The sequence below is a fragment of the Styela clava genome, chromosome 15 (assembly GCF_964204865.1).
Source record: "Styela clava chromosome 15, kaStyClav1.hap1.2, whole genome shotgun sequence".
NCBI classification, from domain to species: domain Eukaryota; kingdom Metazoa; phylum Chordata; class Ascidiacea; order Stolidobranchia; family Styelidae; genus Styela; species Styela clava.
This window is the reverse complement of record NC_135264.1, coordinates 6881230-6897053: the sequence shown is the minus strand read 5'-3', so window position 1 is coordinate 6897053 and position 15824 is coordinate 6881230. Positions and strand designations below refer to the sequence as shown.

At 33.6% G+C, this 15824-nt stretch overlaps 1 protein-coding gene and 1 pseudogene across 2 annotated transcripts; both read right to left on the bottom strand.

Moving 5' to 3' along the window:
* Window positions 1-2380: 2380 nt before the first annotated feature.
* Window positions 2381-5276, bottom strand: LOC144411882 (microfibril-associated glycoprotein 4-like; annotated as a pseudogene). Its single transcript, XR_013468968.1, has 6 exons — window positions 4997-5276; window positions 4591-4647; window positions 3870-4021; window positions 3650-3746; window positions 3047-3143; window positions 2381-2970 (listed from the first exon to the last, which is right to left on the bottom strand). The product of XR_013468968.1 is annotated as a microfibril-associated glycoprotein 4-like (transcript).
* Window positions 5277-8984: 3708 nt separating this feature from the next.
* Window positions 8985-11480, bottom strand: LOC144432474 (ryncolin-1-like). The gene is made up of 4 exons (XM_078120648.1): window positions 11322-11480; window positions 10226-10928; window positions 9728-9824; window positions 8985-9644 (listed from the first exon to the last, which is right to left on the bottom strand). Exons 2-4 carry the CDS (start codon window positions 10305-10307, stop codon window positions 9305-9307), a joined length of 519 nt encoding a protein of 172 aa, XP_077976774.1. The 5' UTR covers window positions 10308-10928; window positions 11322-11480; the 3' UTR covers window positions 8985-9304.
* Between the last annotated feature and the right edge of the window lie 4344 nt (window positions 11481-15824).

Below are 15824 nucleotides of genomic sequence, written 5' to 3'. Positions count from 1 at the left end.
AGAGCATTTGGTCCAGTAATCGAAGAGAAAAGCGACTTTTCAATAACTATGTCAAAAAACAAGAACAACAACACAAAAAAACAAAAGTTTTAGTCAAAACTATCATTGTGGCCACTAACCTGTCTAATAACATTTTGGTTCGTATTTACAGTTTCACTTGCTCAAAAACTGTTGGGTTGCACTTGATGAAAATTAGGCTGCGAAAAGTTTCTGACACCAATAAATTTCTTCTTTCTGAAGGGACCGATGTTGCTGTTAGTCCCAGCAAGCCTGGGATATTCTTCTGATTTTTTCTTCCAATGCATTAATGGGTTTTCGTCAAAATGCAAACTATCGAATAGCATTCGAAATCACAAAATGAGGTATTGTTTACAACCACGACTGAAAAACTGTCTGAGTGTCTTAACGGATGCGAAAAGGCATATTGTTACGTCACTTATTTACATCTTGCTGATTGACTAATGTTACGAAATAAAAAAGGAAGGCGATTCTCGCAAAACGACCCTTGGAAAAATATTTCGCCCTTTTTCGTGTCATTGCGGGCCAAATGAAAGGACGCCGTAGTTTGGTGACCCCTGGTGTAATTGAAAGTGTAATTGAGCCAAAATTTTAGCAAATTACAGTTACACAGAATGAAAATGCCTCAATTACATTACAATTACATGAAAAACTGTAATTAATTACATCGATTACAAATTACAATTAATCCAACTCTGCATGGGACACGTGGAAGTATGAGCCATTCGTTTAGCGTGCATTGCCTTGCGAAAGACTTCGCTACAAAGGCTGAGTCCATTCTAAGAATCCTAGTCTATCGGCAAGACGACGACATTCGTAAAATTGTTGCGTCATGCTAAGATGCCCTTTGCTTAAAAATATCTTCTTTCTATAAGGAAAATGCTTATACTCATGAAGCTATGCTCTATTTCAGGGTTGTACAACCTCCCATACAGGAGGGCCAGATACGAATAACTGGGTTGACCGCAGATCGCATTTTGTTTAATGAAGATTTTGTAGTTTTGTAAAACACCAAATTTTCTGAGGGTTCTATACAGACTTGGCAAGATTTTGCATTCGTGAAACTGCACGGCTGGGCGTGATTTGGTTCCAATTCTCAATTAAAAAAGATGATTGACAGGCACTTAGCAATTGCCTCAATATTTGGATATCAATGAAGGGGTTTATGAAATTTAGATACATTTGCCTACCTAGCGAATTTCATTTAAAATATAACAAGCTGACTTCTAAAAATTCAAATTAAACTTTCCAATAAAGCCAAACCTAATTTCAACAGGATGCAATTAACTTCCAATTACCTCCCCATTTCCTCGAAACTTCAGATTTTGCTGTACTCGTTAGCATTGGACGTCTTGTTTACAATTATTATTGATGATTTATCCAGTGCTCATTTTTTCTTTTTGCAAAATTGCGAAAGTGGACTTACGTCTGGAATTATGAAATGATTACATATATCTGGTTTGATAATAAATAAAAATAAAAAGTAAAACATAGTCATGAGAACGATTGGATGGCGCTGTTTCAGTGGCTAGTTATATGAGATTTTGTATAATTAGCCTGAAAAAGCGTCGGAGTATTCGTAGGATTCAAGCGTGAGTGCATTTCGGAAGCATAGGGAGCATTGAGAAATCCCCCGGCGCTTTGTAAAGTGCGGGAGACAAATTGAAGAAACCACTGAATGTTTCGGCGCATTCCCCAAGCCTTCGTCAATTTCATAGCCACTTGCCGACGTTTCCTTTGTCAATTATCGCAATTAAAATAAAAGGTAGCGCATTAACAGCGGGTATAATTTTTGTTAGGTAACCTATTTTTCAATTCACTTCATCTCAACGTGGTCAAAAACTGATATTATGTTACTTGAGTATCACGGTATAATACGGGAAACGAAACAAGTATTATGCCGTAATGCTTAATAGATTTGTAGTAAGATTGCACGCTTAGATTAATGTATTCAATATACAGTGACGGTATTATTGGTTTGGGTACCCGTTTCGTAATGTTACCTTTAATTATTATCAGGGATGCCAAATAGTCCTTTAACGTAAGATTTAAGTCAATATATGAAAAAAGTAATGGAATTTTCTTCTCAAAACTGCTCACACCTATTTTTGATGAATTGAAAGCGTCACACTCTGATACGATGGCCCAGTTGATATCCTTTTTATGTCATATTTCAAAGCAATTTAAGAAACGTAGCTTTTTGTGGAACCAAAGAAATGGCATGCCCATTATGCAATATACAAAAAAAGATTATCGGCCAGGCGCAAATAATTTTCTAAAACTTCCCTTCAACGTTTGCAGATCATATATATATATATATAAATTTATTGCAATTTGTCAATATTAATATTGATTGATCACGTCATAGTCCATTACTTAGCTTGAACTTCTGCAAACATTGCAAGATTATTTGCATTGGAAGAGCGACAAAACGATATGCGATAAACTAGCTATTGTTAATATAAAAAAGCTAGAGTATATCAAGAAATCTTTATGAATCTATTTATAATAGCCATTATAAAAAAAACTCTCGATTTGTATAAGTTATTATTAATATTGTTATAAACTATATATTTTACAAATGCTGGCTAATGGATATTATATGTAAACCATATAAAATTCGTCTATTGCTTCTGTCTCATTTTCATTTCAACAAACTTCAAAGAATATTCATGACCTTTCCAGTCATACCAGACAACAGAGATTGCGTATTGTGCCTTTCCACCTTTGATATACAGCCCATTCAGATTTGTTTTATGACAAGCTCCGTACCAGAACGCTCCCTTAAAAGTGACAGCACAGTTTTTGTCACGATATGTATCATGATCTGCGTCTTTAGTTGTGAAGGGTCGTCCTTGATGTTGGGCGTCTCCTAAAGAATTTCCAGCATTCCCACTGTACTGACCGACCGTTAAGCGATAATTCGTTGAAGAATCGCCGATTGAAAATGTTCTAAAAATAATAGAGCATATAAAAACAATCAATTATAAACTTGATTTTAAATTTACTTGAATGTTCGAAGTCATACCCATATTTAGCATAGGCTTTGTTTCCTTCCCAGTCTTCCATGTCTACTCTGAGTTCATACGTCTTGCCTTTCAACATCTGGTGGATATTTTCTAAACCTAATAAAATTTTGTAGTCTTTCTCAAAATGAATTAAAATTACACGTTAAAATCGGGAAATGCGGATTGAGAACCCTATAATAGATCATTCTTCGTAACGAGTTAAAAACTCAAAAACTATTGATTTTACATCGACACAACCCGAGATAAATTCTTCGAGATAAAGATCCCAGATTAGTAAGATTCCCACGGGAATAACCTATCCGTGGACAATCCTGATGAATGCGTTGATGCGTTTAAGAGGAATAAGTTAGGATATAACATATTTGTCTTATTCATCAATGGGAAAAATGAAATGTTTTTCAATAATTAAGTAGGCCTACATTACCGAGCGAAGCAAATTAGAACAAAATGATCAGAAACAAAAAAAAAATCTTCTGCTCATTTTTCACGTATCCGGACGCACATTATCAATGCCCTTGGACGAAAAAATTGCACATCGCACATTTATTCGTATATTTATTGGAGGCCATCGATGGTATTTATGTGAATAGAAAAAAACTCACCAAGCCAAAATTCTCCAACCGTATTTCCAAACCCATTTACATAATCATTCCATCCACGATAAAAATCTTCAGAGCCATCCATTCGACGTTGAAATACCTTTGTGAAAACATCCAACTTTTGAGTCAAGTTTGATTTGTTTTGTTTTCATTATAAATAGAGATTTTAAATAATTTTTTATTTCTAAATTCTATTTTGATTAAGTGAATCGATTCAACTCACAATCCATCATCCTTCATCTGTCATGAGATCACAGTAAACTTCAATCTTTCCAGAAACCGGAGTGGGATATATTTCAAAAACTCCTCCGGTTTCATTCCAAGAAAGAGAATTGAGTTTGTGTAATCCTCGACAACTATCCGGATAATAACGATCTAAATATAATTATTCAATTGTTCCGCGCATATTTTTAATGTCATGGTGTTTTTTCTTGAACAACTTTCCCATGACGCCTTTTTCAGGCATAATTTTACTCTATGGTAACTATGGACAAAAGGGGGGGTGGAATACACAATTCATTCGTGTCTAATATTCAAATTTATCGGTATTTTATTTTTCCATACAAAATTGCTCAAAACAAAATTTGCCAGAGCATACATTTTTTATCGGTGTCAGAGAGCCGGTGCAAGCTTGAATCTTGTATTGGCTAAACAATCAGCGTTCAGCATATTTTCACATTACTTTTTCTAGTTGATTTAGCTATGAGCAAACGTCGCTGTCTTGTCGATTATATGCCGAGAATAAATTTGTGTCGTCTACATATGCGCTAGATTAAAACAAGGCTCTATGTCGGGAATTAAATCCAATTTGATGAATATATTGAGGAGATACCTACATAGCGTATTCATGGGCGCAATGGCGAAAGGTATTATTGGGCGAAACCTAACTGGGCCAACTATGGGATCGCTTTATGTTATATATACGATTTAAATATTATTTTTACCTCTGGATAATGCTTCTTCCAACTTATTGTATTTTTCATTCAGACGCATTTCCGCTTCTGCAATGTTGAAAAGAAACTAATCGGTATTACCAATTTACCAATATTACATGTGTATAAGTTGTGTGTTGATTATAGGTGCCGAAAATCGGATGCTTGAAAATGGGTAGTTGATTGGGCGACATGTATTTACTTATTATACATGACTGTGTGTGTCAAACTACATGTACTGTATTACCTATTACTTGTTTAATTCTCAATTACATCTTTGCTATTCTAGCATGTAATTGCAGTTAATATTATTATTAAATAGTTAATTTTGAATATATGAACTAATGGATAATCGTCTGCATCCATGAAAATCGAAAACACCAGGACAAATGTATGAATTCAAAGATTTATATAGTACCTGAAATGTTCTCTGATATTTTGGTATTGACACGATTGTAATCAACGACTCCAGGTTCTCCTTTTTGTCCAGGCATACCACGTGGACCGGCTTTTCCAACCCGACCAGGTTTTGATTTCTGATTGGCACATGATTCACTTTGGCCACCGCTTGTTTGATGTAATTTGCAGTATTCGTAAATCATTGTACAGAGTCCGGTGTCTTCTTGACTTAAGACTGAAATACTACTGTACAATAAAAGTACAAGAACGATGTATATGTCGTATGAGCTCATTTTACTTTTAATTTATCTGTAATATAGAATATAAGTATATTTTTATTCAATTGAATAAAACGTTTTGTAAAATATACTCAACGATACTCGAAGATACATTTTAACTAGTAACTAGTGATTTATATTTAACTTTGTTTGAATTTTGTCGTTCATTTACGCCTGTGTACCTTCTGCTACACCTAATGCTGTTTAAGATATTATGAATATGAATTTAACAGAAGTCTGATTACTAAATTTTCTACACACTCTCAGCTATTTACGAAAGTTGGTAACTTAATTTTCGAATGCCTTTAGCTCGCTGCAGTCTGTCTCTGGGGCGGTTAAATACACCATGACGTTATTCTAATCGTTGTTTTCCGGCCATTGAACTGCTTCAAGATATGCCTAATTTTGTTTGGAAAAACATCTTACTGAATAGAACGTAATGCTAGATTCAATATATATAATGGTCTTCTGAAAGGGACGTCGAAGGCCGTTTAGAGGCAGTTAATATCTCATAGCGGATACCACATCGGGGTCAATGAGTTGAGTTGACGTGTTTCCATATTACAGCTTCCTCGTTCATACTGTCAAAGACAACTCGAATGTTTTTGAGATAGGAAGTGGCAGAAACCTGTGACACACAAACCGAACATTTTAATTTCATACAATAAAAATCCTATTCAGTTATGGAAATCATCTCAATTCAAATCCATAAGCAAGTTTAAATTATCTACATGACTGGAAATTCAATAAAAAAAACTTAAAATTTGACCGTTAACTGGACTAAATGAGTCAGTTAACAACGCTGGTGTTAAAGGCACATGAGAAAACAGCATTGCCTCAATTCACGGGTGATAATATGAAAATTGGGTTTGTTAAGTTATTTGTTACAGAATTTTCATGTAAATTTGGCGTAGTAATACTCGTAACTGTCCTGATGGATTAGTCTAGTAACTAGCAAGAATAAAACTACTTTATTATAATGAGAAGCAATGTTCCCTCTAATTTTTTGTAGTATGTGTGCGCAGAAATTTTGGTGTGTGCGCACTTTTTCGGAAATGACTAATATTTGTGCAAAAACCAATGAAGAAATTTTGGCGTTCTAACAGGGTAATAAGAGGGCCAACAACAAACTTTCTCAACCTGCCAACCGAGAACATTGTTACATTACATCGAAATACGTCTGTGCGCAGTAAATCTATGCGTGTGCGCGGCCTCTGAAAGCTGTGTGCGCGCGCACACGCGCACACCTTAGAGGGAACACTGCTGAGAAGTATTATATTCTTATTGATACGGAAATCAGACATAATTTAAATGATAAATTTAAGTCTAAATTTTGTATTCAGTGAAGCGTCGGCAGCACTTTTCGTAAATATTAATTTTCGTTTGCAGAATCGGCATTTGTAAACTTGCATTCAATAGCCATTATTAAAATTATTGTAATTCGAATATGGTTGATTTATGAACAATATATTTTGATTGGGAACTATTTATTCACTATCATCATCAGTCATAATTTCCGAAATATGTAATCGTTATAATTTATTGGCAGCACCCATTAGTTTTATTACAAGGGAAAATATGTGCAAATTAATTATCATTAAATGAGTGTACATTTGAAAAGGGAATACCTGGAATAGCGGTTAACCATCAAAATTATTTGTAACCCGAGACCAAGAACGATTTACTGATTACCCATTCATTCCCTGTCCTAGTCTCATCTAATCAAATTATATCTATGTTTGAAAACTATGGTGTTTCTTCTTCTCCATCCTCCTTCATCTGTCCCTAATGTAACACAAAGAAATAGAAAGGAGCAAAATACAGTTCCGTCACAATTGTTTGCACTGGTTTCACAAATTATACGAATCAAAAGTATACAAAACTCAAATGGAACATTTCGGATAAATACTCAAGACCGTATACTATGGATGAATTAGTAATCAGGCTTGAAACCTGGGTAGAGTAATATCAAGAAAAGAATTAGGCGCATTGTATGCTATCATATTTTCTAAAAATAAAGCCTCGTATGTAAAAGGGAATAGTAAGTCAGTTTCTTAATGGAGTTGATATTCGTGATATCTGAATTATAAACAGCAATAGGTGCAGCAAAAAGTAAATATGCAAAATTTTACAATAATTTTTCACCCAACTGTGGAGCGTTTATTTCCTGGGTATATTTATCCTAATATTTTTGCAAAACATATAATTCGATTGAATTAACATAAACTTCTGCCAGCAGATAATTTAGTAGAAACCCGAGCTCGTACGACACAAACATAAACTTATGTGTTAATCAGATAAGGGAATCGTAAGGTTCACTAACGTGTCATCACATATCTAATACATTATGTCCATTTCTTGATACTGTTAAATGCTCTGTAACAAATTAACCGATAATTTTGAATAAATTGACATCAACACTAAAAATAGTTTTCGACGTCATAATATTGGAAAATTCGATAACATTCTATTATTGACTTCCGAAATTAAATGTAGCCAAATTGAATATTTCGCATTTGATTATTAGCAATATGCATAATTCATCTTCTTGTATATGGATTTCCATCATGTGGATTGTTTTGCAACAATTGAGCCGGAGCAAGATCCTGGCCCGTGAAAACGGATGGTTTTAAGACAAAAAAAAAGAGAAAGACGATTTTAACGAGTAATATGAAATATATGTGATTCTTTTTAAAAAGCGATTCTCGAAAACAATTGTTAAACTAATTTCATCTGTCAATAATAATAATTTAAAATGTATGAGTTGTTTATGTGACATAAGTTTATTGTGATATATTATCAATGGAAATAAAATCTTATAGAGGCATTTGCTTGATCCTTGCTGTTATATCAAATTAACAGCTATTTCAGTTACACGCTAACCCATATTCTTTGATATTCTGGAGTCAGATTGGAATCTAGTTTAATTAGTAGTTAAAACTTGAGGCGTTTCAGCTCTTAAATTTTAATACCTAAATGGCTAGCGTTAGCAAGGTTTTTTGCGTTAGCTTGCAAAACCTTGTGTATAATTTGTGAAATCTGTGCAAGAAATTGTCGCGGGACTGTATTTAGCTTTTTGTTATTCACTTATATTACATTAGGGACGTGTACAGTAGTGTGTCGAGTCAGAGTCATAATATAAGCTGATAATTTTTCCACCAAAGTAGATATCTGGTTATTCATGTTTGACTCCGAACACCCCTAATCAATGTAACCCAATACAGGCTCCTTTTGTATCACTGATATTAAGGTTGGTCGTGTTTTTGTTGCCCTGTATTTTATCTAATCAATCCATTTCTGCTGGATATTAAAGTTTACCTATGAGAGCAAACCATCGAACTAATTATGTGGCTTTATAGCAAACCAATTCCTCGGAGGGTTTTACTTGCTTGGCAAGATTGCGTATTCGTGAAACTGCACGGCTGCTCAATAGTTGGTTCCACTATGGTTGCAATATTCAGGTTTATTTGACATAAATTTGAAAGATTTGGTTGCCTATGTTTCTAACGTCTACTCACTTTAATTATTTTTACCTTAGCCTATTAATCGAAAGGATGTTGTCCATTGTCTCATCATACAGGCGATGTTCTTACGCTACATCTTTCTCGACCTATTTTCTTTACTTTTATCTCATATTTGTTTGTATTAGTATATATCTCATATTTTCAAGATTATCATTACCCTCAAATATGTTGTTTTCAGAATTGTAAGAACAAGCATTATACAGGTTATACACATTTATTACCATTTTTAATTTGGACAAGTTTTTACATAAAGCACTGCACATTGGCAGTACATATCTTGTTCAGTTGCCATAAAGTCCAATCTCGCTGTCTATATAACAGCGATAAAGTATGAACAACACTCCTTGGGTGGCTAGACCCTTTGTAAACAGACTATCGGATTTCCAAAAGAGCATTGTCACTTCCTAAAATCATATATATGGCCATTGTGACCATTAAAACTACTTGAATCGCGGAGATAAAACGTTTGTATTTTACAAATGCTTAATAATGAAATATTGTATGTAAACTCATCGTATAATTCGGCTACTGCTTTTGCCTCATTTTCATTTCAACAAATTTCAGAGAATAATAATAGCCTTTCCAAGCTTTCCAGGTAACAGATATTCCATATTTCGCATTTCCTCCATTGATATACAGCCCATTCAAATTTGCTGCATGACAATTTCCGTACCAGAACGCTCCCTTGTAAGTGTCGGCACAGTTGTAAGATACTATGTCATGATCTGCGTCTTTCGTTGTGAAGGGTCGTCCTTGATGTAGGGGTTGTCCTTGATAGGAGTCTTCTAAAGAATTTCCAGCATTTCCACTGTATTGACCCACCGTTAAGCGATAATTTGTTGAAGAATCACCGATCGAGAATGCTCTAGAAATAATAGGATATATAAAAACATACATTTATAAACTTGATTATAAAGTTTACATTAAATTGAAGGTTCGAAATCATACCCATATTTAGCATAGGCTTTGTTTCCTTCCCAGTCTTCCATGTCTACTCTGAGTTCATACGTCTTATCTTTCAACATCTGATAGATATTTTCTAAACCTAAAAATTTAATGTACTGGATTCATAATGTATATCAGTAACACAAATACGGGCTTCTAAAATTGTTGTCCACATAGCTATATATGGTGCTCTTCACACAATCGACTGATGTCTTTACGTCTAACAGTTGCGGAGAGTTAATTTTCATTTTTTAACAGATTGTATAGATTCTATAGAATATCGTCATCCAGTTTCTGGTTTGCATAAGTTTTATGTTTCATACTATGATCAAGACTCAAGAGTATTCCTTCAACCATTGAAGGTTGCATGGTAGGCAGCAATAGATATATTTAAAATGAACGCGATGAAATATATCTCGAGCATTTTGCAATTGACAACATTTTTGGGAACTTGTTGCAGCAAAATAAGGTTGATGTCATTCAAGTGAATAAAAAACTCACCAAACCAAAATTCTCCAATCGTATTTCCAAATCCATTTACATAATCATCCCATCCACGATAGAAGTCTTCAGAGCCATCCATTCGACGTTGAAATACCTTTGTAAAAACATTACACTTTTAATTATATTCCAATCGATTTAGTTTTAATTATACGAAGATTTGTGATAGTTTTAATCTGACACTATTTTTTGGCTTGATGAGTGTGCTTGCATGAGTTTTCTGGAAGAGATTGATCAGATAGATTTCCGATCACTGATGCGCTCGGAGCTTTATATAAATATATACGGTATATACCTCCGATATCGATCAAATTTTCAAACGAGTTTCATAGTAATTTTCGAAATAACTAAAAATAAAAAATCTTTAACCATTGAAAAGGTCAATGCAATTGGTCACGTAGTTTAAGAAGAAACTACAAAGAAGAATACAACAACAATAACAAATAATAATAATAATAAAAACGATCCATACGTCCATTGCTAGTTCAATATTAGAAAAGTACGCGACAAAATTGTTAAATTATAAATAACAATAAATCGATTTAATTCACAATCCATCCTCCTCCATCTGTCATGAGATCACAGTAAACTTCAATCTTATCAGAAACAGGTGTAGGATAGATTTCAAAAACTCCTCCGGTTTTATTCCAAGAAAGAGAATTGAGTTTGTGTAATCCTCGACAGCTATCAGGATAATAACGCTCTGAATTTTAAATTTACGATTATACCGATTTATTGACGAAACATATATTTTTTGTAGTATTAACTTTGAGCAATGACTATGAAGGATACAGGAAATGTGAAATGAATGCACGTTTAATCACTGTATATATATTTAATTTTTTTTTTAATACAAGCTAGTTCATGTAAAACTATTAAGCCCTTAAGAATTTTATAGAAAGGCATCCGTAGTAAAATCTATAATATAATACAAGCAATGCAATATATCGTTATTAAAAGCGACGTGATAAACATAATCACGATGCTGGCTTTAAAATATCACTCAGAGTAATAAGAGTAATAATTTAATATTCCAGATGCATAGGAATAAGTATTGAAGGTATTGAAAGTATTATCTGATTGGTACATCATTCACCTCGTTCAACGTTTTCTTGATGTAGTTTGCAGGATTCGTACTTCGCTGTACAGTGTCCAGTATCTTCTTGACTATAATGGCTAACGACTGACCAACTGCATAATAAAAGTACAAAAACGATGGATATGTATGACTTCATCTTACTTCTAATTTATCTGTAAACAAAAAAGTATATGATCACTAATTCGAAGCATATTTTTATCAAAGACATATGTGAATTAATACTTGGCAAATTTGCTATTCATATTCACTTGGAATATTACGGTTAATTTTTTGCTTGTATATTCGCTATACCTATACAACTGATTATGTTTTTTTAAAACCCAAATATTAGTACTCTTAGCGTAGTTTTTTTTTTCATTACTGTTTCAATCGCATGTCTTTCGATCTTTTTTGTGAATGCCACCTATACTGGTAACAATTAATCTTGATCCATCAAAAAATTTCAACGTCCAAATTTCTACATTTTTTGACCACGTTGAAATAAATTAATAAAAATGTTACCAAACGTAAATTACGCGTTTTTTGCGTTATCTTGTAAATTAGTTTTATACTCTCTGATTCAAATCCTTTATAATCTGTTAACTATTTCAAATAAAACTACAAAAAAAAATTATACAAAAAGAAATCGGAAGGTTAGGCAAAATGCTTAACCTCGCCTGTTATTTTTTTTTATCAGAATCAAATTGCGCACACACGCGTCTTTCTCGTCTATTTATTTGTTCTAGGAAGGCAAGCTAAAGTCTTTATATTCTGAATCTAAGACATTGGGGAGTACGACTTGGTACTATCTCAAAAACAACCGATGCCTAACATAGTGTTACTGGTCATGTGAAACAGACAGCCTCTGCGATATATTTATATTTGTTTACTTACCGGAATTGAGCTCAAAGATCGCATGAGTAAAAAAATAAATTGAAAAAAATCTTAACTATAATATATATATATATATATAAACGGATCTCTAGTTTCAATAATTTAACAGGAGACGCCACATTTCGCATGAAATTCCTATAATATGAAGGGGGATGGCGCCCGTGAATGTGCAATACAATACAAATGCAGACAAAATTCTATGGGAGAAACATAGTAGAAATTGTTCAAGGAGTTTAATATTGTCCGATATGTCCGTTTAATGTATAACAGCTTCCTTGATACGACATAAAATTAAATTGGAACTAATTTTATTTTTCATTATGTCAAATATCGGAAATTGTTTATTTTCTCAAGTATACAATTCTTTCACCACACCTGTATAATTGTCCTGAACTCAAGGGTTTCTCATTGCTTTCGCGATTTGTGAAAAACAGAAGACGAAAGGGGAATTTTAAATATGAACTGTAAAATTGCACAATTTACAAAGGTATTATAATAAAGGTTTAAATCTAGGTAAAGCAAAATGCCCAAGTTTGATGAGAATTAAATAGCTAAAAAATTCACGTGGTGGCGCGTTTAGAAAACCAGCAAAATTGGTCCACGAATGGCCGAATATAAAATAGAAAAAACCAATAGCATTTTGGTGACGTTTGCACTTCCATTGCCAACTGACTCCGTAATATGTTTTTGTGGGTGATCACAAAAAATTTGTAGATATAGTTGGATGTCGTGTATTCATTTCACTTCACTGAAAGAATTGGTTTTTAATCGACTTTATTTCGTGGGGTAAAGCACATATCTTCCCATCCTATTATATATCAAATAAAATCAGCTTGCGCCATTAATCGTTAATCAGAGAACATTAGTCAATTTTTTTGAAAGCGTAGGCTGTTTACAAGAAAAAAAACGCAATATTTCATATTTTGAAAAAAAAATTGTATTATTTGAAGATTTTTGTAAAGATGTTGTCGAATCAAATTTTAACCATGAGGATTACCCGTATCAGCTTGTTATTATTGTTATGGCTATGATTATAGTTCTACTCTCTTTTTTGTTCTAAGGAGACTGATATGGGACTGATTATTCCAACCATTCTTGTACAAATATGTTGCAGGTATACTGTTCTTAAATGCGCCCATGAAAACTTGGTATTACTTAAATATTTTTTCCGAAATGAATGCCGATATATTTAGATTAAAAAATGCTTTTCAAAGTCAACCGTCTAAGCAAGGGCTATTACTATATGACCCTATTTCCACAAGTGAGCAATTTGGTATACATGAACAATGCCTCAAATCTAATGTGGCCGTTGTTGTTTTTGTGTGCAAAAGAAGGCTAATAGAAGTAAAATTTTCGATATTTGAGTATATTTGGTATAACACGAAATGCTAAAGTTGTTAAAGCAGTAAGGGTTGGACAATTACCAACGGTTTATAATATTTGACTATTCAAAATATGAAATTTGGGATACCCCGAATGTTCATCGCACTGAAGTTATCTATTTTTGATTTCAAAAAGACGCATAATTTTTCTGTTACACCGCTAAATGTAAAGGTCATGCTCGTGCATGTTTGGTAAATCACGGAATGCTGAATTCATCAAAACAATACGTGTTAATAATTTTTAACTGTTTATGGTAATTGACTTTCCAAATGTTATCTATTTTTGCCTGTCGCATAAATTTGCAAATATAATATATGCGACACCGTTAAATGTGAACGTCTGGCAACATATTTCTGGGCTACTTTTCAAGAACGGCACAGCTGGCTGTTTACATTTGCTCTGGCGATTATGTGCTTTGCACCGAGGAAAGTGGTTTCTGGTAAGAATGCTATTTATAGCAATTCAATATTTAGCGAAGAAATGTTTTGGTATATTCCGAGAAATTAGTAATTTTATATTCGTTCATGTTTTGGACGTGCGGTCCCAGTACTCGCAAACTCAAATCGAACAGCAAACTAACCCCGCGACGGCGAGTAGTCCAGTAATCGTACCGCACATTGTCACACTTTTCATGAGATTCGAACCTACGTTGCTTGCCACCGATTCAAGTATATATTGTATTAATAACACTCTGGTATTACCAGATTTAGACGAAGTCTTCTATTAACTTGCTTTGAGAATGTGTTCAGCAAGATAGTGAGCTATGTTTCATGATGTATCTTGCCTTTTTCAATCAAAACATCTCCCTAATATGTCGAATAAACATTGTTGTAACTTGGTGATAAAGCAACGCGATAAGAGTGAGGATCGGAGCAAAATGTTTTTCTTACATTTTTAAAATTAGCCCTAGTTTTCGACGATTCAAGGGGTATTTCAATGAAAAAATATAAAAAAAAGATAAAAAAATAAATCTGATTCAAAACAAAACCCTATTTTTACTTATGCATTTACTGCATTCTCTTTTTCCATCCTGTACCAATTTCATATTGAACAAGGGCGTAAAAAAGGGGGCGCGTAGTTGAAGCATTTGAATTGAGACCTGCTTAGCCAGCTGGCAAGTAGTGAGATTACACACGTTTTAACACTTTAACACGAAAAAATATAAAACCACTAGTTAGAAAAAAAAATCTTTTTGCTAAAAACAGAATTGCTAGAAACTACATTCTTATAATAAAGGTCATTTACGTTGGTGCAAAGCACCATGGCCGCCGGAGCGAATGTGAACGGTCATTTATGCCGTTCTTGACAAATATTTGTCTGGTTACTGCCTTCGAGCTCAAAGATTGTATGAGTATAAAAAAATAAATTTAAAAAAATCTTATCTTAACTATAATATATATAGAAAGTTTGGATCTCTGTTTTTAAAAGTTTAACAGCAGGCACCACAGTTCGCAATAAATTATTATAATTTGATGGCGGATGGTGCCAGTGAATAAACAATACAATACGAATGCAGACAAAATTCGATAGGAGAAACATATTAGAAATTGTTCAAATAGTTTATTATTGTCCGATATATCCGTCTAATGTACAACAGCTTCCTTGATACGCCATCAAATTAATAAATTGGCTTACATTTTATTTTCCAAGATGTCAAATATAGGAAATTGTTTATTTTCACAAGTACAATTCACGTACCTGAGTAATTGTTATGAAACTCTAGGATTTCTCATTGCTTCCGCGATTTGTTAGAAAACAGGAAACGAAATGTTAATTTTTGATATAAACTTAAAAATTTCCTAATTCACCAATATGTAAAATAAAGGTTTAAATGCAGGTACAGGAAAAATACCCAAGTTTGGTGAAAATGAGCTAGCAAAAAAGTCCAGCGTCCAAAACAGCAAGTCCACGTCCAAAAAATAAAAATAATAGCATTCTTGGTAACGTTTGCCTTTTAATTTTTACCAGACCCCGTAATATGTTTTTGTGGGCGCTCCAAAACAGTTTGCGCCGCTTGTCTACATCTTTCTGCAGTATAGCCCATTCTCGTTTATTAATAATTTCAAGAATTAGACCTACTGTGTACTAGTGATTTGAGATAGCGAGGTACATGGGCGCAACTATCCTATCTTGAATGCCAATCACACTCTATTTGGAGCCAGTAAGCATCGCCACACCAATCGCGACGTCAAACAACTCAATTTCTCATAAACATTTGTATCGATCAGTGCCAATTGTCTAGCA

Coding starts and splice junctions, on each gene's coding strand:
- LOC144432474 (XM_078120648.1), bottom strand. CDS start 10,307: ATGGATGGCTCTGAAGACTTCTATCGTGGATGGGATGATTATGTAAAT. Junction 9,825..10,225: donor GATTGGAGAATTTTGGTTTG/GTGAGTTTTTTA, acceptor TTAAATTTTTAG/GTTTAGAAAATATCTATCAG. Junction 9,645..9,727: donor AAAGCCTATGCTAAATATGG/GTATGATTTCGA, acceptor TATTATTTCTAG/AGCATTCTCGATCGGTGATT.